The sequence below is a fragment of the Opisthocomus hoazin genome, chromosome 4, assembly GCF_030867145.1.
Source record: "Opisthocomus hoazin isolate bOpiHoa1 chromosome 4, bOpiHoa1.hap1, whole genome shotgun sequence".
NCBI lineage: Eukaryota > Metazoa > Chordata > Aves > Opisthocomiformes > Opisthocomidae > Opisthocomus > Opisthocomus hoazin.
In genome coordinates, this window is record NC_134417.1 from 76,559,103 (window position 1) to 76,583,640 (window position 24,538).

A 24,538-nucleotide genomic window follows, 5' to 3' on the forward strand; every position below is an offset into this window, starting at 1 on the left:
TGGTTAAAATGGATAAATGGATAAAAATGATTTGTATTAGTGTCTGCAGTCTCTTGTAAATGTCAAATACTTTCTTGACATTCTAAAACCCAGGCTGTACAGCAGAAGTGGGAGAGTAGCATTTCGTATTAATTTTAAAATGCATAAAACTGATTATCCTCTTCCAGCACTCAGTATTTCACCGTTCATGAAGGCCCTAGATGCTGCTCATAACTGCCGATACTCTTTCAACTCATCATGTCTCTCATTTTTCTTTCAGCACAGCAGTGCATATTTTGCTTCAGATGATAAATAAAATTTTACTTCCTGCGTAAGAAGATATTTACAGAGATTGCCCACAAGCAGTTCTCCCACTTGGAGAAAGCTGTAAATACTGATCTCCCCTATTTCCCACGCGTGGCAGTCTTGCCATCCCCATGAACTAGCTGTTGCTTTTGCGTAAATCCCAACGCTGTGCGTGGATCTTCACGGGTTTGAGTATGGTCACTGGAGCTTTTTACTGGTCACTTTCATCACCTCGCAGGGTTCAAAGAACACCTGGCCATAGTCTCATCTGCTAGTCTTCACAGAATGTTCTGATAGAAAGGATTTACGAGATTTCCTTGGTTCACCCCATTTGTGTGCTTACCATACATCTGTTAGACTGTATTTCTTTTTACTGTGCTGTAGTAGAATGATGCACAGGTGTAACTGAGTTGACAAAAGTGTTAATATTTTTCTAAAACAGATCACTTCTATTTAGTACAACTGACATTTTACTCATTGTTCTCGTTGGTATCCACATTTATTCCCAAAGAACAGTGAAATGAAATCATCAAAAAGCTACCAGCTGCACAAGTCTTCTGAAACCTCTGTCATCTGAGTCTGTCTCACACATTACAAAAACATGCAAAAAGGCTTAGAGATAGTTTAAAAAAAAAAAAAAGAATAGAAAGGAATATCCAGGTGGCTTTTTAACTGTGGAATACAATAAAACAGAGTTTGGAAAGTATTACACAGAAATATAGTAACGAAAAAACAAGATACGCAGTTTACAAGTTGAAACACATAGTGCTGTGCCTTTGCTTGCGCCGAAATCAGTAAAGCAGACAGCAATCGCGTTCTGTGGGTTCACTGACTGCCTGACAGCTCCGAGTTTGCAGACGTATGACTGGCAGCTTACAGGCGTGCTGATCAGCACTGGAAAATCTTTTAAGGCTGAAGGTTAATTAAGGTTAATTATTCTGAAACACTGTTTTAGCTGTTTCAGTAATAATTGTTTAAAGTGACAGAGATGAATTGCTGCCTCCATTTTGAGAGCAGTTGGGAAATTACTCAAAAGTGTGTGAGAAGGTTTATCGGGAACACATGGTAGGTGTAAAAGAACTGAAACCCTGGATGGACAGCTAAGCAGCAAAGGGCATGCCAGTCTAAAACAATCTTACAATTTGCATTAAATAATTTAGAGAAAGAGTCAATTGATTTATCAGGAACACCTATTTACTATCATGTGCTTGACAGGCCGTAGATGCATTTGCATGGAAATTGACTTCCAGATACTAATCTCAGATATTAATCCAAAGATAATAACCAGACAGCTCTTACATGTTTGATTACTCACCGAAATATTTATCATCTTTGCCGACTGCGTCTTATCTCAAAGCCAGACCCTGAGCTCAGAGAAGTCATCGGCTTGGTTCCAGGGCAAGAGCTGCCAGCACCACTGTGGGGACTGTTACTGAAGTCAGGGGGACCACACATGCAATGAGGCGCTAAGGCTCGACAGTAAAAGTCAGTGAGACCTGGCATTAGATTACAAGGTCTTTCAGAGCAAAGGCATTCCTGATTTCCCAGGCACAGAAAGACAGGAGGTAAAACTCTGATATTGTTAAAACAAAACCAAAAATTTTCTGCTAACTTCACTAGCACCGCATTTTTACTCACGGCCATCTCACCTGTGCCACGCTGTTTAACTGCATGAGCAATCCCCTGGTTTGAAGTGGCACAGGTGAAAGTCATTTGAGGCGAGCTGTAGGACCATTCCTACCATCGCTCATTGAGGGGGTGAAGTGGTGTCAGCTATCTGCTGATATTTCATACTTGTCCCCTACACATAATACAGAAAGCAGCGGCAGCCGTTAGTTACTAATAGCAAAGCAATCCAGACTAAGCACTTTCCAATAGCACAAAATGAGGCAATTTACCAGGAAAAGAGGGAGTTGCATTAGCATGAAAAAATTCTAAGTTATTCACAAGATGCTAAAAGAGAAGGAAGAATCATCAATCCTGAACACTAGAACCACGAGGATCCATAAGGATTTCACATGACGCTAGTGAGCCCGAGCCAAGTAACCGCTGCTGTAACCAGCGCTGGGCAGGCAGCAGAGCAGTGGCCCTGCCTCCCTGCAGCGCTCTCAGATTTAGAGAGAATCTGGCCTCGTGTTTTCCACTTGGATTTTGTGACAGACAAGTTGCTGTAGCTGGGAGCGACCCAGGAGTTCCCACGGGAGATCTGAGCATGAGTCTCTCACTGGAAGTACTTAAATGTGGTTGCAAGGACAATAACAAACACCAAGTGTATAAATGCGTCGCAGTTTGCCAGTAGTAGTGGAGTTAACGCCAGCCACCACCGTCCCTCTGGAACAAAGGAGGGGAACGTGAAGGAGACTCGGGATTAAGAAGACACCCGCCTTGCCAGGGATACACAGACACTCCAACCGCACACCTCTTGGGACCTGTTGGACTTGAACAGACTCTGAGTGGGCAGGCTTTAATACCACTTTTCAGCAGATGAATTCAGGAGATCACCAAGTCAAGAGCTGTGTTCAGACCGTGAAGGGAAACCGCGTGCCAGTCTGCCACGATGCAGTTAAGAACTGCACATCGGGAGTGGTTTCCCTGGCACAGAGGGTGACTGAACTGTTCCCTGCTAAATGCCTGCCAGTGAAGGGCACAGGGGCAGACACTGCTCCTTCTCGTAGTTAAGAGGGAATAAATGACACTTTGCTGCTCCAACCATCTTCCCATGCTGTTTTCACCCACAGGCTGCTCAGTTTTGCCCCAGGCTTAAGGGCATCCGTGTGGTTGAGAGCCCGGCAGTGCCCCAGCTTCTCCCTCCCAGCGGTTCCATCCAGTCTCTCCCGGCTGCTCCACGTTGCCCTTGTTAAACTGTTGGCCCCTCACATGGAGAGGCTTTTTGAGAAGACTGGTCGGGAAGAAAGGAAACGAGATTAAACCGAATAGGTCACTTGAGAACAGTTGCAGAAATTTTGTCTTTATTTGCTTGGTCTGGTAGCTTTGGAAGATAGGAACTCTACGTCTTTTATGGTTACATTTATATAAATCATAAAGGCTTTAATTACAGCAACTCTTGCTTTCAGGCAGGCAGTAGGGAAGCCAAAAGAAATATAGAAGAGTTTGCAGTCAAATAGTGTCTGATAATCAGAAGCGTCACATAAACTTCTGAAGTTTAAAAAAGGAATAATATTTTCCTCTTTTACTAAGTTACTGTATAACCTTATCACCAATAGCATCCCCCATTTCAAGCACCGCGGTGTTATCTGTGGCAGCCTCTGCCACGGCAGAGGGTGGCTCCTCCTGCTTCACTTGGACTAGGCCCGTAGCTCCCTGGCCGTGCCCCAGCATCCCCCCAGCCCATGCACCCGGCTGACACTCACGGAGAGCGGACTTTCAGAAGGGGGGGTACGTATGTCGCTGGGCTTTTGAAGGGAAAATAGAACTTGATACTTCAGTTCCCACAGGATGCCACCACAGAGACTATTTGCTGTAAAATGAAACCAGTGGAGTGGTGTTTTACACCACGGTATCACATAGAAGGCAAGGCAGTCGGCCCAGTGATACTCCTACTCAGACAAAGTCCCGTGTCTCCCGCCAGGTTCACATTTCTTTATCTGGCAAGCATAGAATTACAGTCTGTGTACCAAGCAGCCTTTTCATTTAGGGAACAATTAAGCTAATCCCAGGAAGATTTCATGTTTAACTAGGTTTGTAGTGAACAAGTTCTTAGTCTGCCTTCAATCAAGCTCTTTTGACTTTCACAAAACAGGGCAAACCAGTATATTTGAAATGTAAAATTCTAAGCTTCCTGAGATGTGTGAGAGTCCTGCCAGAGTAACACTACGGATCTATTTGCTAAAACTTTGGTATTGTGTCAGTAGACTTCTTTCTTTGAACTGTCATTAATCTTCCAACGGTGTTTTTGTAAGCCTGCTTTTTTCATTAAAATAAATTGGTATACACTACAGCACTTGATAAATACATAAACATGTATACATATGCACACGTGCAATAAAACAAAGTTGCTGTTGGCATAAAGGTAACATCAGCTGCACTCGTTAGAAGCAGCAGACTCTTGGCCTTCAAAGTCTCCCCTGCTCAAGAGTGTGGTCAGAGTCTGCTTTTTTCAGTTTGGGTTGAGCTGGGGCTGGATCCAGCTGTGGCCAGTGATGATCTGAATTCAATGAAGTCAAAGGAAGACAATAATTCAGGTTCAGTTCTGGTTTTTGACAAAACAATGGTTCAAATCAATCTTTGGTTTTGGTTCTACTTCCTGCTTAACAGCTGTGTAAAGAAAAACATCTGGAATAATACCCCAGCAGGGCCAATAACTGAGGCAGCTCTTTCATACTATCCAGATAGCACCAATAATAACAAAGCTTCCAGGCCACGCTTCAACAACAACAGAAAACCCAAACAAACAGAAAGATCCCCTTTGTGCCTTATGGTCAGCAGTAGCCAGGACTGCAAATGGGACTTCAAACATTCTGCCTCCATCCGCACCAGTCAGTGAAACGGGCCAAGAGCTGCTGCTGTGGCTCTGCGGGAGGGAGGCAGAGCACAGCTCGTACACACAGCAGCCGAATTCTCTCCCCAGTCACGCTGGCCTCACGGCTGCTGGGACCAACATTTTGCTAACCTGCAGTGCTGCCTGGCCCCCAGCTCCCTGGTCCTCCTGCGAGATGCCCAGTCCCAGACGTGACTGCCCCGTTATACCAAACCTTGATAGGAAGATTTGCGCTCACTGAATCTCTTTGCACCATCTTGATGGTCTGCGCTGCTCCGCCATCTCTCTGACTTTTTTAGTGAGCTTCTCTGAACCTGGGACTACATTGTTGTTCCATGTGCACATGGTGCCTAACACAGGCCCATCTGTATTTGGGAGTAGGGCTCCAGAAGCTGCATCAAAGTAGGTTTAATAGGGACGCATAACCCTTACGTGCTATGCAAAGGTCTCAGAGAGAGTAAAATATGAGAGGGCCTGCCTGCTCTATGGAGTGGTTTCAATCCATGCTTCCATCTGTGCAACTTCCACATCATAAACATGTGCCTTGATCATGACACGTGGTGCTGGTCCCCCCACTTGAAGCCTAGCCCCATTGCAGGGAACCGTCATTTCTTAAGAATAAGCCCGCAATGTGTATCTAGGAAAGAGCACCCCCCCCCCGAAATGTCCAGAGGTCACACAGAAAAGAAGCAGAATGGCCCCCAGTTGCCTTTTTCTCCAACAAGAAGCCCTGAAGCCAACACTGGCTGCATAAAACTTCAAACTGCCCCGGCCTTTTTCACCACGTGCTGCTCTCATGCATCAAACAGGCCGCAGGGGCCTCTCAGAGCTGCTGGATTTTCACGGGACAAACTGCTGTTCATTTGCGTCCCCATCTGGCTCAAACACTGGCTCCTCACAGCTTTGTTTCCAAAACAACACCACCTCTCGTGTCCATTGGGAAAGAGGTAAAAAATCTCCTTGTATCGAATGATTGCTGTCTGTTCTTCAAGACGCGTCAGTTATCCTTTTTCCCCCCTTGTACGACCAAGATTGCTGAACTGAAGCTGTACAAGGGCCGAGAGGGAAAACAGAATGAAACTGCCAGCGGCTAAACACTGTTTGCGAGGTTTGTGCTAGAGCTGTGATCTCTGTACTGTAAAAGTTAGCACAATCAGAAGCAAAGCAAAGCAACAGCTTTGCCAACATCCCCAGGATCCGGACTACTCCTTCTGGGCACTGCGTTTCAACTCTCCATCATTCCAGCAATTTTGGCTTTGCTACCAATAAAGATTTACTGGCACGTATTTATATTTACCAGGGAGGGAACAGAAACCACAGCACATTCTCAGCCCATGTGCGATCCTCCTTGTTCAGAGACTCACAAAAGCAAAGATGCATTTCCAGGGTAGAACTCACATTTGTAACATTCTCAGTCTCTCTCCGCCATACTCGCAGACCTCTGTCTTTAAAACGTGTACCGAATTCCTTAAAACAAAGTTTCCACGAGCCTGTGTATGATCCTATAGAAAGCTTGTAACATCTTGTTAAAACATAAATCCAAATTTCTCTTGAAAATCATAGTACACCTTCGGGCTTTTCAGCATATTCAAGTCGTGAATATTCAGATGACTACTGAAAAGAATAAACAGATACAAAAGAAATCGTGACCTCATTTTCTCTATTTATATCTTATCAAGAAGTTTTCAAACACTGTTTGTGCCATTTGAACCCTTTTGGCAATCCTGATGGTACTTTTCTCCATTCATATATTGAAATGTGTAGCTGGCAGCTTTGCGCCACAAAGTCTTTAAAAATTTGTTTAAACAGACCTACGTGTACGACTAAAACAGAAGCTAAACAAAGTCTCAATAATCAGAATAATTTACCCTGTTTGTTAAAGTGCTGGATGTCAGCTACACAAAATACCACAGTGTTTTATTATAGAGATGTAAAACCATTCCATAGAGTCTTCCAACTACCCAACTTGTATTTCAGACATGGATACCAAGAGGGAAAAAAGTCTCCAGCTGTCTAGAACTCCAAATTCTCTCATTTGTACTGTCATTTAACTTAAGACAAAATTTAAGACCAGACTTTAACTGTTTCCAAATGTTTTTGTGTATGTTTCTGCTGAAACCTTTAACCATCATCTAGCACCAGAATTCTTGAACAACAAATACACCCACTGTGCTCCTTCAACTTTGTGTTCCGACATTTTCCCGTTGAATGCTTGCTATCCTACATCGATCACGGTAATACAGGGTAAGTACTTAATGACTTCGAGAGCAAAAGGATCTTGGGCAGACAGCAAGTACAAATGATTTTAAGCACTGATACACAGAAAACTCTTCATCATGTGTGGAAATGACTGTAGATACTGCAGCAGCAAAAATCAACTCAGATTATAACTTTAACTGTAAATCTCTGAAGAAACTATTCATCCTTTGAAACAATCTCACACAAACCAAATACGAGCTTTACTGAGGAAAAAATTCTCCACGCACAGTAGAAACCCGAAGCTCAGTACACGTGGAAAATGCAGAATCCTGCACTGAAGCAAACCAGAAGGGGCTCAGAAGTCTTCTCACTAATCCTGGTACGTGTTAAGCTTTTTTTCTGGAAAAGACATAACACAATGCAAACAGTAACTTAGGTTAAGCATTACCTTCTCCGAGTCCTACAGCTGAACGCAACCTCCCACGGGACTTGTGAGCAGCCGTGGAGCAGCCGTGACCGATGAAGCACTCCGAGTCGGTAACTCGGGTAACGCTCCAGGCACTTCGCAAGCCCAGGCGAGCTGCTGTCGCAGTCTGACCCACCGACTTAAGCTTTCCCTCTCAGAGGGAAAACGGTTTATTTTGGGGTGGGCTGTGGGAAAGGGTAAACATCTATTTTGAAGGAGAATTTGGCAGAAAAAATTAAAAATTAGGAGTTTTAGTCCTCGTTCTAGGTTGCTTTATTTTTTCATTTCAAGATAACTGGAGCATTAATAGAGAGACCTATGAAATAACTTACTGCCTAGGCATTTTACCTTTTACAGTCATTAAGCCTACATGCTATGGTGCAATTTACAATAAAGAAAAACACACCTGGAGTGATATATCAATAATTTATTGTTTTGCATAAGAAGGTAAGGTCAGATTTCGGGTAAGATATCAAACAAAGGACCTGATGGCAAATTCAAGTATAGAGCTTGGTACAATATGAAAAAATACGACCATTTGTTTGACTATGGCAAACAGCTAAAACACAACAGAAACATCTGGACTTGACTGTCAAAACATACGGCTCTCTAAAAACCCACACAGCACAACCTGAATATGTGGAATATTGGAAACATCTTTAGTCGTCTTTGTTCCCAAATTCTCAGGAGTCAAAGGAACAATCCTGCCCCGCTCCATGGCGTCCCAGAACAGTTCAGCACAGGGGCTCAGCATCCATCACCATACGCAGGCTCCCGTCCTGTCAAAACTGTTGGGCTGAGGCAGCTTTTCTGCCTTCACCTACTGTCATCTCTGCCTGCCTCATGGATGCCAGTGGCTTCCGTATTTTTTTTTTTTTTAAGCAAACACAGCAATGATGTTGGTTTTCAAGAGCAATCTAAACATGTAATTAAAACTATTTCTCACTCCTGTGCCTATTTTACTCTGTCGGTTGGATTCATGTTTTTGTGGTTCCCCTTCTTCTGCAGGTGTTCCAGGTCAGGAATTAGCTCCTGGCTGGGGGCCGCGGCAGGCAGCCACCCACCCACCCAGGGGACCGGGGCCAGGGCTGCGGTGAGGCCCAGAGGGTCGGTCTCGCTGTGCAGGCACGGGGCTCCGTGCTGCCTACTGCTGCCCAGCACAGCAACCCTGCAGCAGAAGGGCCTCCGAGACCACACCGGCCCAGGAACGGGAATTAATGTAATTTCCAAAGGAGAAGAAAAACAGCCTGCAGGACAGCCAGAACTGCTTCTGACAGGGAGTTTGCAGATTATTCTAGCATCTATTTCTTAAAGAGAAAAGCAGGTCCCTGACACGAGTGTTACTGTACACTAATGGCCTGAGACAGCCCAGGTTAGAAGCAGTGCTAAGAGCATTCCTCATAGTGGAAACGGCTAGATGCTGAGAGATGCCGCGTGCCCGCTCAGTTTGGGTTGGTGGCAAGAGATGGCGAGGGCACTCGGCGTCTCACAGGCAAAGGCAGACAGACCCGCAGAATTCCAGATCCCCTGAAAAAGTCTGATTTTCAGTAACCAACAAAAAATATAGAAAACATTTTCTGAACTCACATAATCTCCATGCAATTAATTTAATCAACAAATTTCTATTTATGTTACAGAAAAGTTGAAGTCCACCAGGAAGATGGTGAAATTTGACAACAGTCACATTATAGCTGTTCAGGCAGAGCGTGGATCTGTACTGGGATTCCGTACATCTGTAATTCTTGCATAAACATTTCCAGACTCCTAGGGATTTTGCCGTTGTTCCTTGCATTTCATTTATTTTATACGACTCTAAGCCAGATGCAATGACCCACACATTAAATACGCATTTAGAATAAAACTTCAAAATCTGATGGCTTTATCAGCGTATGAACTGAAATAAAATATTTACATGGAATGTTGAGCTCCATTTACAGAGACAGTGTTTCAAATTACAGACTTACCTTAGTAAATGATCACATTGACAAGAAATTTAAAAACTTAACATCCCTTTTCAACCCCTTCATAAATATATAAAGTTTCACTAAATTCTTTTTTCTTTAAACAAGACAGCTATATTCTCTTTACAGATTAACATGAACTAACGGTTTCCTGTGTGAATGCCACAGATGCGATGATCTGAAGTCAGCCAGTTCCTATACACATTCCGTACTTACAGGACGTATTCACAACACAACGCACAGGCACTACTTGGTCTTTACAGATGCACTCATTTCCTGCACATCAGTAGTAAATAAAGAGAAATACCAAATTATCTATATTAAAAATACATCTTCTAATATATAGATTTGCTGACATTGCCACATCAAATTTTAAAATGAGGTTTCCAGCTGTGTCTGACCAGTGACAAGGATACTTTTTACAGTGAAGTCTACAGCATTAACTTCTTTTCGAGTGGAGACAAGATGTCCGGTACTGATACTACAAAGTGTCACTACATACTAAACAATAAAAAGAATTAATCTCTTGCAACTGCTTCCCAGATCTCCAAAGTTTCCTAACTAATTGTTTGACAATTTCTGATGGGAAAACTGTTCTAAAGGATGCCAAAAATGTTTGAAATCAATTTAAAGGAAAAAAAAGAAGGTACTCTCTACTTTGTTGCTATTCATATCACTTTACCACTGATTTTACAGAAGATTAATCCCAAAGACTTTGAAGTTACATACGTAGTAACTCACATTTTTCCCGATTTAAATAAATATTCCCGTGAGTTTTCTTTGTTGTGCCACAAAGCATGCGTGAAAGTATTTTCAATCCATGCATGCTCACAGCAGAGTATTTCACAATTAAGCCACTGAATACATCTTTCTTTTCACGACTACGTAAGTGCAAAGAATACGAAAATCACTCTGTACATATAAGACAAGGCTCACATCTCAAAAAGTAAAAACACTTATCTTGATACGTAATTAAAACTACGATGTTTTCCTCATAAAAATGTTGGTCGCTTTTGCCTGTCTCAGTTCTGTCATGCACTTACAGGGTAATGACTTCCAGGTGCTGATGTGCTCTTTATGGGAGCAGTTATGCTTAAAACCACCAAAGTGCTGATCTCCAGTATTCATTAGGATCTTCTGCAAATGTTAAAAAAGCTTACCTTGGAAATACACAGATGATGACAGAGGTGGCTGGCAGTTTCGTTACACTACTGCTCGCTCACTTTATGGAGCACAGCAAAACTTGGGGTTAATCTGCCTGCTCTGCCCCAAACTTGTGGGTGGGAGGATTGAAGACACAGGAAAACAAGACCAGTTCCAAGTGCATGAAGAGGACACCTGCTGCGCAGGGAGCGTCAGAAAGCCCTCCTGCCACGAAAACGGCCCTCACAGAATGCCCAACCGTGCCCCACGTTTAGATGTTGAGATCGTAGCAGATGTTTTGTCTGTTTACAAAGTTATGAATGCAGCCAGCTGACAGGAACCCAGAAGGTCTCAGTCTCCAACCTGTCAAAGGTTGTTTTAAGCTCACTGTAAGCCGTAGTGAGGTCATCATTGATGATCACCTTATCGAAAAGGTGGCCATATTGGCTCTCCATCACGTGGGCAGATTTGATCATTTCTTGAAAATCTTCTTCCTAGTAAGATCAGTGCAAGGCATAGTCAGTCCTTAGCAACATCACAAACTCCTTCTGTGGTAATGCAAAGCTACTTGCTTATTTCTCATCTCATCAGGAGATGGAAACTGGACTTTTAATTGAAAAAATTACACAAATTACCACTACAGGTGATCTCAGAGAGCATTCTTACAAGTAGACTTTGCTCCACAGGCAATTCTTTCATCTCTCCCCTCGCAGTGACACAATTAGTCGCTGCACGGTAATTACAGAGACATGTGCTGTTAGCAGTACCGGTGGAAAGTCTTTCTAGCTGTTTGATGATACGTTTAAAGTTTCGTTACTTAATTCTCAGCTGGCTATTAGCATGCGATATATTACAGTGCAGCCTTTATTCTTTTAAGAGTTGGGTCAGCACTGTCGTCCTATGCCTGGTTCGCCCTGGCTCAGGGAATTTCTCTTCAGGTTTGGGGAGGGAACAAATCTTCGGAATTTAACTGAATACATAACTCTGAGAGACTAAACCTGTCCTAACTACACAACGTCCTGAAGATTACTCTTAACAATCAACTCCTCTTATATTTTATATATAATAGAAAGCATTCTTATAGTGCATTATTTCCAAACTATTTCAAATGCATATCCGAGACCGATACTGTCTGTGATTATATCCATCATTCAGCTCAAAACAAAATCTAAAAAATCCTAAATAATATCTGAATGAGGGAAAACGATGCACACTGTAAAAAAAGTTTAACCATGACCGGCTTTGCTTTAGCTTCACTTAAAATATGATTTCATTGTATTTCAAGGAAGTAAGTAAGTTACTGTTGGGTAAGATGACTAACTTTTTTTCTAATTATTGAAAAAAAGCAGCATTTGTTACTTGCTTAGATCTTCCTCTTTCCTTCTTAGAGCATTCACTTCCCTATAACATTTAAAAAACCGTTTCTCTAATCAACAAATATGAGTTTTTTAAAGCAGCATTTACTTTTTTAATTGATGCCTTATATTTGAGCTTTCATCTAAATGTAGACCCAGTAGCACACTTGATAAAACAAGGACATTCTTATACTTGAATAGAAACATCTAAGCCCCCATGCAGATTTTTCAAAGGAAATCCACAGTGTTACTTCTCATAAAAATACACTTGCATTGTGAGGGTTCCTCGGTGACATAAAATCAAGCAGAACACCATGGAAATGTAAATATCCATGAGCATATCAAACAATGAAAACATCACAGCAAGGATGCAGGAGAGGCTGGGAAACAACGTGTATAGTATGTGCAAGCCCTGACAGGTACCGTGGATGAGATCCAGTGATAACCTTTATTTTCAAGGTAAACCACCACAAAAAAACTCTTAACAAGTTCTCATGTTTTACCATGTCTAAATGTACTCACTGTAAAGGGTTTTGCGGTTCCCTTATCATCTTTACTTGAAATAATCTTGGCATTTTTTCTGGTCTCTCTCAAACGGTCAAGTGATGGAGGCTTTATAAATATAACAAATGGTTTAAACTCGTATGTCCGTAAGTGTTTCACTGTCTGGGAAGAGGAAAGATTTTAATTAATTAGTTTATTCTGCACAATAGAATTTACTGTAATAAAAGAAACTCTCCGCTAAGCAAAACAAACCCATAAAGCACTCCTAGAAGGCTATTTTTCATTCACTGCCATCCCGCTCTGCTGACTGGCATTGATTCATGTAAGGAGAATTTTCATGTGAATGGAAAGAAAGCTGTTTCTCCAAGGGTGACCATTTCGCTTGGCTTCCACACGGCTGCTGGGAAGCCCCATCAGTCAGGCAAAGGCTGGGCTGGGCACACCAGTGCCACTGGCAGCGGGGAGCAGCAGCGCGCTCGGGACACGGGGAAAGTTCAACAGATTTTAGCAGCAATAACACTTTCTGTACCCATGAAAAGTTGTGGGAAAAGGTGCCTGCGACACTTGGTCACAACAGATCCATGATTTTTCTCTCCAATGCTGTGTGTCCACCACGTAACTCCATGCTGCTCACTCCTCCTGAGCGTGTCCAGTGGTGCTACGTAGGGAGTTAGAGATAGGTCTATGATTCGGATCGCAGCTCAGAGTGAAGCAGGGATGACCGGCAGCTTTCTGCCCTTTTCACACTGCCAGGGTCCACAGGAGAATGCCATGACGGACAGTGGGATCCCAGGGTGGCTCACAAGCCTGAATCCCCGGGAGAATTTAGTGCTTCACTGGAAAACGGCCACACTGGACACGCAGCGGTCGCACAGAGTAGCCTGGCAGTGTCAGCCCCCGGCATCCCTGCCCAGCTCCCCTCCTCTCCTGGCCTTCCTGGCCGCTCTGCTGTCAGCGCAGCCCCCCTGCCCTGCTCCTAGGACACGACCCCATGTCCAAATATGCCCTGGGAACTGTTGTCGAGCTGCTGGGTTCAGAAGGCACAGGCTGGCCACCCTTGGAGAAGAAATACTTTGGCTGGGTTTAAAAAAACCAGTCCAGCTCCTGGAAGCACTGTGGTTATTAACAGCATAAAAATTCCCAGCGGAGCTGTTCAGCAGGGTTGAAAGACAAGGTCAATGTAAGAACAAATGGTTTAGAGAGGAATGTCCTTAAGAATTATCCAGCCAACATCACATTTAGTGCGTTCCTTGACTCATGTCCACCCTGCATGCAAACCCTCTGCATGAACGCTCTGGTTAAACACGTGAGGGACGGTTGCTGGACTGGATGATAGCTCCAAGCCACTCTGAAACTGAGGCCTCAGAAGGGAACCTCTCACGCAAACCAGCAGAAAGATGAATGAAAATATAGGAGCATTTTGTAATTAAATCTTTGATATTATGCTGCAGGTTTTCAATTCACTTAATTACCGAGCTGAATACTTGCTAATATGTATTAAAGTTTCCTTCCTCTCTTGCTTTCGGAGAGTCTTGCTATGATAAAAGTACCCAGCAAGCCTGCTCAACAGTCATTCAGTGTGGAACAAAACACGCCTTTTTAGAAACAATTTTTTCCTGGCATCCCGATATGCAGTGTGGGGAGCTACAGGAGTCCAAAAGCCACGCTTACTTACATGGGGCTGCACATCCAACAAACAAACTTTGTTTTTAGCTAGAACGGATCGAACAGAGTCTAAACTTGTCCCATAGTAGTTGTTCTTGTACTCGCCATACTCGATAAACCTGTGGCAGAAGGTGAAAACAACTGGAATCATTTCCATCTTCTCCAGAAAAAAAATTTATCAGTTTGGGTTATAAGATCTAATGCAGGAGCAAAAATATTTTACTTTACATGAGAGTTTTACCATGTTTTATAAAGGAAATGCTGTCAAGTACTTCAGCATGTCAATTTTAAGAAATCTTCTACTTTACCACTTTCAAATCAGTAACACCTGCTTGTATTACAGTTAAAGAGAAAAAAGTACTGCAGTCCAACAGCCCACTAATGTTTTCCATCACCTCTTTTTCTGAACTAATGCAATGCAATAAAACAGTGGATAAGCTAAACAATAGAAACTACTGAAATTTCATTGCACACTACAGAATATCCAAATTCTCTGTCTCAGAAGAGGAGGAGGAGCGACAATGGTGCTAATGGAACCAAGGCGACTGGTTATGTGCTATAAAAGTACAAGCACTGTTTGCCAAAAAAGCAAAGCACAGTTTGAAGTTTCAATAAAACCCACAGCTTTGTGTCTAATACACTTTTGCCCTCTGAAACACTGGGGCAGAATTTCAAGCTACGCTATTTTACAGGCTGCTGGAGAGCACGATGCTACCATTGTCTTCATTTTAGTTGAATTTCTGGTGGGTTTACGGGCAGGGGCTTCACTGTAGATCTCTAAATCCAAAAGCCAAGGAAGTGCCTGGCCTGCAAGCGAGCAGAACTACGCAAACATTGACTCAGGCACGTTTGCAGCACTTCCCGGCCCCCCTCCCCGAGCTGTAAAGATTTATTGCTACGACAGATGATGCCCTGTTAAAAGAGTGTTCCCCCATCCTGAACACCTACAATTTCAGTGTCTTCTCGATGAGCTCAAGCACTGGAAATACTTGAAAACTTAGAAATAGTTGTGTTTGCACATATTGCTTTTTTTCTCTGTGTTTTTGCCAGCTGCTTTGAACTGCTTATGTGTCAAAATGTAATTTTAACATATCTTCAAATCACTGCAACTAACATCCACTTTGACTTATTACCAAAAATTACAACCAGCCCCATTTTATAATAAAGCCATTGTTTTAACTGCAGTTCTAGTTAAAAATCTCTTCAACATACTTGTTATTCTGTACGTCTGTCTCAAACAAGTGCTTGGAAATGAAAATGTATTCAACGCCGTCACTTTCTTGGCTTCTCCTTGGACGGGTAGTGTCTGCAGTTTCATTAAATAGAAAGAAAAAAAAAGGGGAAAGATGCAGAAAACAATATAATGCAAACCAGCTCAGGAAACACCGAAAAGCACACAACCCTTGTGCAATACTAAGCGTAGAGGTTCCTGCACTTCTGACGGCTGCTCTGGATCTGCTAGGCAGCGCACCAGCACATGACAGGACCAAGTTTTAAAAGCATGCAGGAAAAGCAGGAAAAAACCCTACTGGACAAGTATCAGATTATCATTTTTATTAACTAGTGGAAAAATCCAATAAAATGAGGACAGCTGAATAATAAAAGGAGCAGCAGTCCATAACAATTACCCAAGCCTCGCCACTTGTTAAACTTATTAGCATACAAGACCGTAAAGGGAAACAAAGCTCACCAACCTGATTTATAAAACGTTACGTTCATTAACAACACTTGTAGCTATGGTATGCGAAGCACGATAATAAAAAATGGGGTGTGAATTTTATGTTTTAGTGCTTTTCTTCTTCTGGTGATCAAAACCAAATTCCTTTTTCTTTCGGTAGGCTTGTAGTATTTGTACTCTTACTTTCCCTTAAGTACTAGGTATAAAGGTTTTGCTTATAAATGAAACTTATTTGCGGAGTTGCCACTTATGGTTACTGAACCGATTCAAAAGTCTTATTTAATACAAGTTGCATGTTGCAGCACCACGTAGTCTCCATCCCATACGCACATGCACAACCTGCCCGCAGCAACGCAGCCTTAAATGCCATTTGATATCACCGTCGTCTCAGGCTGACATGAAGAGGAACATTTCCAAAACAAGAACCCCAGTTCTCGCTCCAAGTCCTGACTTACTGAATTTCAGCAAGAGGGATTTCTTTACACGTTTGTTTTAAATTATAACCACAAATTTGGAAGAGAAAAGAAAGAAGGCAGCTTGATGAATACTGGCAATTTTTAGAGAAATATTTTTGGGCAAATGACTGCACATGCTTCAGTGTGTTAAATATTTGGGAACATCTGGCTTTTTTTGTTGTTGTTTTCAATACCCAGCTGAAGCAAGTATGTGCAAATGAAATGACTTGCCAAACCCAAATGTATTCATTTTTCTACCTAGCATAATTCATTCACGTGTACATTCCGGAATACCTGTACTTGCAAAAAACCTGTGACAGTGTCTCCCAAATTCAGAGTGTCGGATCCGTAGTTTTGAAGGATCCCTATAGGAGGCACACGTACAAATAGAAAGCAAACCAAGGAATGAAAGTCTAAAACTGTGAAGTTCTCCATATTAAAGAAAACCCAATAAAGTATTGTAGAAGTTAATATAGCACAATGTTATAAAAATCACACTACCTGGTCAGATAGCAAGAAAGGGGAACAAAATCCCCCAATCAACTTTTCTAAAGCTAATCAAAGAGATTTAATTCGTTTATTAACAGGATTAAACCGTTTATTGTGAGTCTTCATTTTCCAGCCTCTCTAATACATAAAGGCCATTTAGCTGCAAGCAAGCATTGGTAACAGAGTACGTTTTACTGCTTTACAGCCAAATCCAGGGTGTTCTTCAGCTGAGTTTCATTTACTAAACCTTGCTGACATCAATCATGTAAAACTTGTACTAAAAGTCTACTGCAGTGCCTCTGAGCCAAAATATCCTATCAATTTTATCAATGCTATTTAAAATACAACTGCAGCAGCACTTTTAAAAATTAGAAACGTAATTTGGATGCCAAGCATGCATTTAGTGACCCAAATTTGAAAGTGCCTTAAGGTAATACCAATGCAAGTATTGCATTAGCAGAACAGAAGTGTATTTTTACTTACGTGGCACTGTTACCCCGTAATGCTGGGTGTCACTGATCAGCAATTTCCGTTTAAGTTCATTCAGTCCAACCCCTACAGGACCTGAAAGAAAACAAACGTGCTGTTTCCCAGCAGCCAGTTCTCTCTTGTCTTCAGGCGTACATACTCTCCGAGATAAAAATATGTAGCATATAGCTATAATATATACTGGCCTTTAATCAGTCATTTGGAAACACTCATGCTTCTAGCCTCTCCTAGAATATACAGCGCTGACAAAATTCAGGGGATGTAGCTGGTAGTGCTCGATTACCAAGGAAAACATCAGTGAAGAAGCTGACAGCAAAGCTAACTTCCTTTTCTGCAGCAGCTACCCTCAGTATGCACCCATCTTCATCCTGGGTGCTACAACAGACCCCCATGCCCTGACCTGCAGCTTTCCAGCACAAAAACTGGTTTGGCTACTCGTTTTGCCAGAAGATCCCCAGCTCACTGACTGGACCCCAGCTGGCATGCACCAAGCCCCCGCAAAGCCTCTGCTCCCATGTTTCAGCATGGCCCATTCCTCCCTCTCTCGCCAGCAGCAGACCCCCGAGGAGCACTGCTCCGTGTTGTCCCCATGCCCCAGAAGCTCTGTGCTCCATCCAGCCCTGGCTGCGGGTGGGAACGCCACCTGGCCTCTGGCTGGCTGCAGCCACCACTGTCCACCTTTGACTGAGCCAGGGTGACATCGCACGAAGGGCGGCATGCCCCAGGTCGTAACTCGTTTGGGATGTTTGGGTTTCTTTCTTTGTTTATTATTTTCTTTTAAACTGTGCTTGTCTCCTGCCTGCTGCCTGAACTGGTCCAAAGCAAATGTTTCCTTCTTCATGTGGCTGCCAAAGCCAGACCACTCTTGGAAAGAGGATGGCAGGAAGAAACAATGACTGCATGGAATTTTTTTGACCCATCTCCTCCACCTCCATTTGAGTCCTGCTGTCCTAGAAGCTACCGAGCAGCCACTCCTCTTCGGTTTTGGGTTGTCCTTAACTCTGAGCCATTTGCCCATGGTGCTTTAGGTCTGCGAGATCTCAGAGGCTCCATGGGCCATCGCTGCTGGCCCCAGGAGCCTTTGGGCAGGGCTCCAGCCCCCCGGCCCCTTCGGTGGTGGGGCCGTGACCGGGGGTGTGCAGGGGGAGCGCAGCTCTGCCAGCTCAGGCATATCTGACAGCGCAGGGGCTGCAGTTCTGCAGAGCCAGGTCAACAGCAGCACACAGAGCAGACTGAGTCACTGGAACCATATCCCAAATAATGCAAGGACAACACACGTGGTTTTAAGGCAAATTCCGACTCTTCTAGTAAAAGCAGTACATTTATGCATGGAGTGCTCTTTAAACAGAGACATTTTAGACATCAGAAATACAAAACCTAACAAACATTTTAATGAAATAGTGACATATTGGCTAACTACTGGTGAGAATGTGGTATCAAAAAGCAAAGATTGATGCTTCAGCACCTTCACCTGCCTATTCGTAAAAATGACTACCCGCCCTGTGTGAAGTTAGAAACACAGAATGACAAAAAGCAAAGGCTTGCTGCTTTGCTACTATCCCCAGACTATGGTGTCTCTGTAAAATCTTGGAATTTCTGAATTTATAATTTTTATATGTTTATATAAGTTAAACACACAACTACATTTCAACTTCCATCTCTGACCTGCCTGTAAATTAATCTATCAGTATGTATAAATGTTTATTTAATACGGTGTACAGCAGCCTCTACTGGTGCATGTCTGCAGAGGAGAGCAATGTGTCATGTAAATAATGGCATTACTTTTGTTCTTCTTTTTTTAAAAAACATTTTTCCTTTTTTAAAAGTAGAGGTATTTAAGGCAAATACGGATTTTTATAGGAAAAGCCATCAAGATTCTCAATATATCCTAGCAAAGTAGAATTAAACAAGTGGTATTCAAATTTAAAACATTATGTTCAAGCAAAAAAATCTTTCCCATCAAATCTACACAAATATTATTTCCTCTGTCTACATGCTGTCAAATCAACAATATGCTGTTAGCTCTATTTATATATAAAGAATCCAGGCTTTGCTTCCCGCGACAGATGCTTTGGAAACTTAGATCAAATCTGTTTCCAGACCACAACCTCCCTACTACTCTGTCTTCCCTTCCAGATTACCATTTAAAAATCATCTTTAAATTTAACTGCTGAAAGGTGTAGATTCTTCTTTTTCAGTCTTCACAGAGTTCTCATAACTGCAGCATATGGACGCTGAAGACTGATTCCTAATTAGCAATGCCAGCCATTATGCTGATTTTTACACTACATCTCCCGAGTGTAATGTACACTTCTATTCTGAATATTCTTTTCATGTTGATGCCACAGAGAAAGATGCTGGTTTCTAATAATTATGAATCTGAACATGATTTTGACTCAAGAAGAGAACAGAGCATCAGGACTGAAAAGGCGAATCCAGATTCTTACAGTAAAATGCCAGGCATGTAGGATCTGTGACTGTAACATAGTTTTGGTTTACTAAAAATCACCCCAGGCAGCAATATTTAGAGTTATTGTGACATATTTAGAGATATTTTATTTTTTTTAAAGGAACATTTACCTTGCTTACTGTTGCATGTTGAGTCACGTTAAGTTAAGTAATGGTCGAATGCTACACAAATGGACTGTAGTGCCTACCTCACTTTACTGAGGGTCACTTGCAGAATTAAACCACCAATCAATAAAACCTGCATTAAATTTTGTACCATTCAGACATGTCTGAAGAAAACTGAAAAAAATGTTTCATGTAAGTTCAGGTCCCAGAAGGGTTAACCCAACCAGACATTCGTCACCCACAGATACATACTGATCTCCTAAAAGTTTATTTGAAAGGCAAAAAACAACAAAAAAGTGGCCTTTCAGAAAAGATTTTGGGAGTTGGATGACAACATCCCTGCTGGGACCACAAAGACCCTTGACAGAAGTTCTGTGGCTCAGTTGTTGCTTCTCAAGTACAACTGATCACTATAATGCAATGACTGCACACGCATGTCCAACTGTAGCACAACAAGATGCAGTACGAAAGCAGAACCTCATTTTTTTGTTACAATAAATTATAACTGACAGTGGGAATATGCTTTGAAATCTGCTCTTCAGTGAAGCAGGATCAGCGAGTTCATACTGGTATTCTCTCAGGCAAGGCTAGCCAATATGTTACATCCTATGTGTTACCGAGCCATTCTGGCCTACCCGTGCCTTCACCCAGGAAGATTTAATGAAGATAGCAGTTCTAGGTCTCTTTCTTCATTGTCCAGATAGTTTACTTAAAGTACTATGGCCATGGGAGGCCATTTTCCTGCACTGCTGCTGCAGATCTATCAACTGTCTACAAGCCACTACAGAACACACGTTGAAGGTATGTCAGGAGATGTGGGAAGCTAGGAGCCACTTCCATTTCATCCTCCCCTGCTCTGAGGCAGACCTGGCCTCCACAGAGCTCTTCACGATAAAACCAAAAGTGATGGATTTTTAACAAGAGAGAACTTTTCCAGTCCCAGGTTCCCTTTCTTCGCAGTGGGGGGGTACCAACAGCCCAATTCAGAGACAGAGAGACTTTTCTGGTTGTGTCACACACCAATAACAACTGCTCCTTCCTGGTTACACACCTCCGGTCCTTCCCCACTTAGGACAGATGCATCGCCATAGCAACCACAGCATCTGAAAGGCTTTGCATGCCTGTGGTGATAACGCTGCACATATGTAGCTGTGTGGGACATGCTCATGGTCTGGTACTACTCACCTTGCTTCACCCTAGCACTGCCCCTTCAGAAAGCTCTGACTTTGCTGATACTACACCCTGTAAAGTTATAGTACGCAGCATATTAATTCTCATGCTTAGGAAGTAAAATCTGTGCTAGTCTGGCCCTCACGGTTACTGAAGCAGAAGCCTTTGTGAGCAGGACTTTTTCTTCATTAAGATAAATTAAAATTCAAGTGTCTAAATAACATGTTTCATATTAAAATACTCTGCCTTTGCCTAATAGGGCTGCAAGGTATCATGCTTAGGATGCAGACAATATTTTTGAAGGAAGATTTCCAGGATTTGTTGGCAGCCTGGGAACAGTAAGCTACAAGAAGACGACTGGTGACATGATATTGGCTAATTTTGTTTTTAGCAGACTCATAAGATTCATAACAACTAAAAGCACAGCAGAAGCATCTGTATCATTACTGCTTCAGATAGTCTGTTATTTTAGCCCCAAGGATATGCAGGACTTTATTCATGAATCTACCTTTGCAGAGAAGGTAAAGTCTTGACAAACTAATGCATCTATCTGAACCTAAGACTAGCATATATCACACTACAGGGCACTAAAAATTACTGTGTCTGCAATTTGTGTTCTGTAAATTAGACAAGACTAATTTAAAATGAAGTCAAAAGAAATTTCCACTTCAAAGTTGCCAAACTCCCTCCCCCTAAAAAAAAGACAAACCTAAAAAACCTTCCACCAGTAAATTACATATTTAGGCCTAGCAAAACACAACAGACATTTAATGCCCCCACCAATTACAGCTATAAATTAATTATCTGTCCCTTTGTTTCCTGGTACCAATATCCAAATTATATTTGATGGATTATATTGAACGCTGCTACCTGCACACAAAAAGCTTTTTCAAAGAGTTCGCTTCTACTATACCTGTGTTGCTTAGCTCTGCTAGCTTTTCCACTTTTTGCCCAAGACATTTTTATGGTATTGGCCAGACTTAAGCTGCTCTTAATATCCAGAGAAAAACATTAGAATTACTGAAGTCTGCAATAAATTTCTGAACTGCTTTTGTTACTAAAAAAGCACACTTTCTTCATTTGATTTATTACAACAAAAAAATCAAATGAAATCTCTGGGTATTCCTTAGATCAGACATATGCAATTTGTTATAAAAAGTCTACTTATCACACTTTTGCACTGCACTCTGTTGATGTAAGTGTAAAATCAACTCAACCATGTTATTACTTGTTGTATATAGCCCACAATCTCACGGTGATCACACTAGTAGGTGGCTGAATTTTAGTGCTGGAGAGTGACAAAACTGTTTATTAAAAACTAAATTTAATGTTCCCTTGGATATGAGTGATATAAAAACACAGCTACTCCACAGTTCGTAACAGTCCCTGATAGAGGGTCATATTTCTCTGCTCTGCTGCCTTCAGAATAGAGGAAACTTTACTAATGAAGCATCAACCTATGTGCTACTGCAAAAGAAACAATAAGCAATGAGACATTACTCATTGGTAGCAATGGTTACTCATTAGTCATTGGTACTCTAGTGGTCACCTTTGAAAAATTTAAGATCATCTACTTTCTCTTTTTTTTAGGAGACTGAAGCAATGCTTCTTGGTTAGACAATAAATGCTCTGCGGAACCCATGGCAGTGACAGATTACAGAGGAACAGAAAGCTGACTAACAATGGCATTTTGAGTCTTCTGCAGCTATGTTTACATCTGTCCACAACCTACAGAAGTCCACCTCTCATCCACCTTTCTCTACTTGTCCATTTACTTATTCTAACACAGTAGATGGTTTTATTGCTTTCCACATATATATTCTGTCTTGGCTGACCACAGGTATTTATTCTGTTCTTTTTCTCTTCTTTTTTTCCACATAGATACATCGACTGATCTCTAAGAGCAGAACACTGACCTAATTCTTACGAGTTTTAGTACAGCTTGACTGCCAGGTTCAGACTAGTAACCACGGCAGCTGTATGTTAATGTCATCTCCCTTTGTTTTAGCAAGGCTTTAAACACGATCTCCTAAAGCATCCTTATATGCAATTTGGGACATCCTGTCTAGATGGGTGGACTACTAGGTAGGTGAAAAACTGGATGGATGATCATGTTCAAAGGGTAGGGGTTATCGGTCTGTACTCTACTGGGTGACTCATTACAGGTGGAGTTCCTCAGGGGTCCAGGGTAGACCCTGGGACACACTCTGTTTCCTATCTGCACCAGTAACCTGGAGGAGGACGCAGAATGGGCCCTCATCAAGTTTGCAGATGCCAAACTGCGTGACGCAAGTGACTTGCTCAAGGGAAGGGCTTCCATTCAGAGGGACCTTGATATGTTACAGGCATGGGCTGGCAGAACTTTGTGAAATTTGATGAGGACAAATACAAAGTTCTACATCTGGGACAGACTAAGCCCCACAGCAGTACAGGCTGGGGACTGACTGGCTGTGGAGCAGCCTGGATGAAAATGACCTGGGGGTCCAGGCGGACACAAGCACAGTGCACGCTGGCAGCAATGAAGGCTAACAGAAGACTGGGCTGTATCAGCAAGAGCCTAGCCTGTACACAGAGTGAAATCATTCTTCCCCTTTACTCAGCACTCATTAGACCCTGTGAGGAATACTCTGTCCGTGATGGGCCCTGCACTACAAGACAGATGTTGATAAACTGGAGCAAAGTCAGTGGAGGGCCTCCAAGATGGTCGGGAGCTGAAGCACATGACCTGCAAGGGGAGGCTGAGGGAACTGGTCTTGTCTAGCTCGGAGAGCAGACAGCTTAGGGCGACCCACCAGCACCCTTCTGATACTCATCGAGAAGATGGAGGCCACCTCTTTACTGAGATGTGTGGTGGGAAGACAACAGAAGACATGGTTGGATGACAGGTTCCCAAAGTTGTTGTCATCAGCAACCTGCTCTGAATTCAGTGTTAATCCTGTTGAGTGTGAGGCTGCACCAGGTGACCTCTTGTGATCCCTTAACCTCAGAATGATTTTGTGGTAAGCATTGCGCTAAACAGCAGTCCTCTGTTCTACCAGATCAAAAATAAAGAAAACAACTTACCAACCAAAACGACAAGCCTGTATTTCTCATTAGGTTGTCGTCTATATTTTGCAACTTCTTCGTATGTGGGGATATCTGCTGTATCATACTGATCACTCTTCTTGCACTCATACATAGATTTGTTTGTTTTTTTATCTTTTCTGCTAAGACGAAAGCTTCTTCTAAAACCAGCTGTAATAAGAACAGGATTTTTTTCAAAGTAAGAAAATAAGTCTTCTCAAAATATTTGAAAACAGTCTCTTCCAAACATTCAAGGATTGGTGCACGGAATAAAAAACTGATTATATGTTTAATAAGCCAGGTCATTAGAACAATATTTTCCCACAGTTTTAAACTATATCAGGTGCCTATTTAAACTGCAAAATTAAGATTACCAATTAAATCATAAAAGTTGCAACAACAAGCTGTAAAATATATTACAATAAGTTAACATATTTAGATAATTTGAGTATCTTGCACATTAGCATATATACACAAGGAAATTCGTGCAATCTGGACTCTCATACCACACTTACTGCATTTCTATTAAATCACCATGGCACAC

At 42.2% G+C, this 24,538-nt stretch overlaps 1 protein-coding gene across 4 annotated transcripts in view; it reads right to left on the bottom strand.

The window, feature by feature from the left end:
* Positions 1-7,860: 7,860 nt before the first annotated feature.
* The window catches only part of MPP7 (MAGUK p55 scaffold protein 7), a 160,807-nt gene continuing 144,129 nt past the window's right edge, over positions 7,861-24,538 (bottom strand). For all 4 annotated transcript variants that reach the window (XM_075419596.1, XM_075419597.1, XM_075419594.1 and 1 more), the window contains 6 exons: positions 23,995-24,165; positions 17,182-17,262; positions 15,289-15,382; positions 14,087-14,195; positions 12,430-12,573; positions 7,861-11,046 (listed from right to left, as the gene is read on the bottom strand). In XM_075419596.1, coding sequence (XP_075275711.1) covers positions 10,867-11,046; positions 12,430-12,573; positions 14,087-14,195; positions 15,289-15,382; positions 17,182-17,262; positions 23,995-24,165 — 779 coding nt within the window. In that variant the 3' untranslated portion in view covers positions 7,861-10,866. The remainder of the gene's footprint in view (positions 11,047-12,429; positions 12,574-14,086; positions 14,196-15,288; positions 15,383-17,181; positions 17,263-23,994; positions 24,166-24,538) is intronic.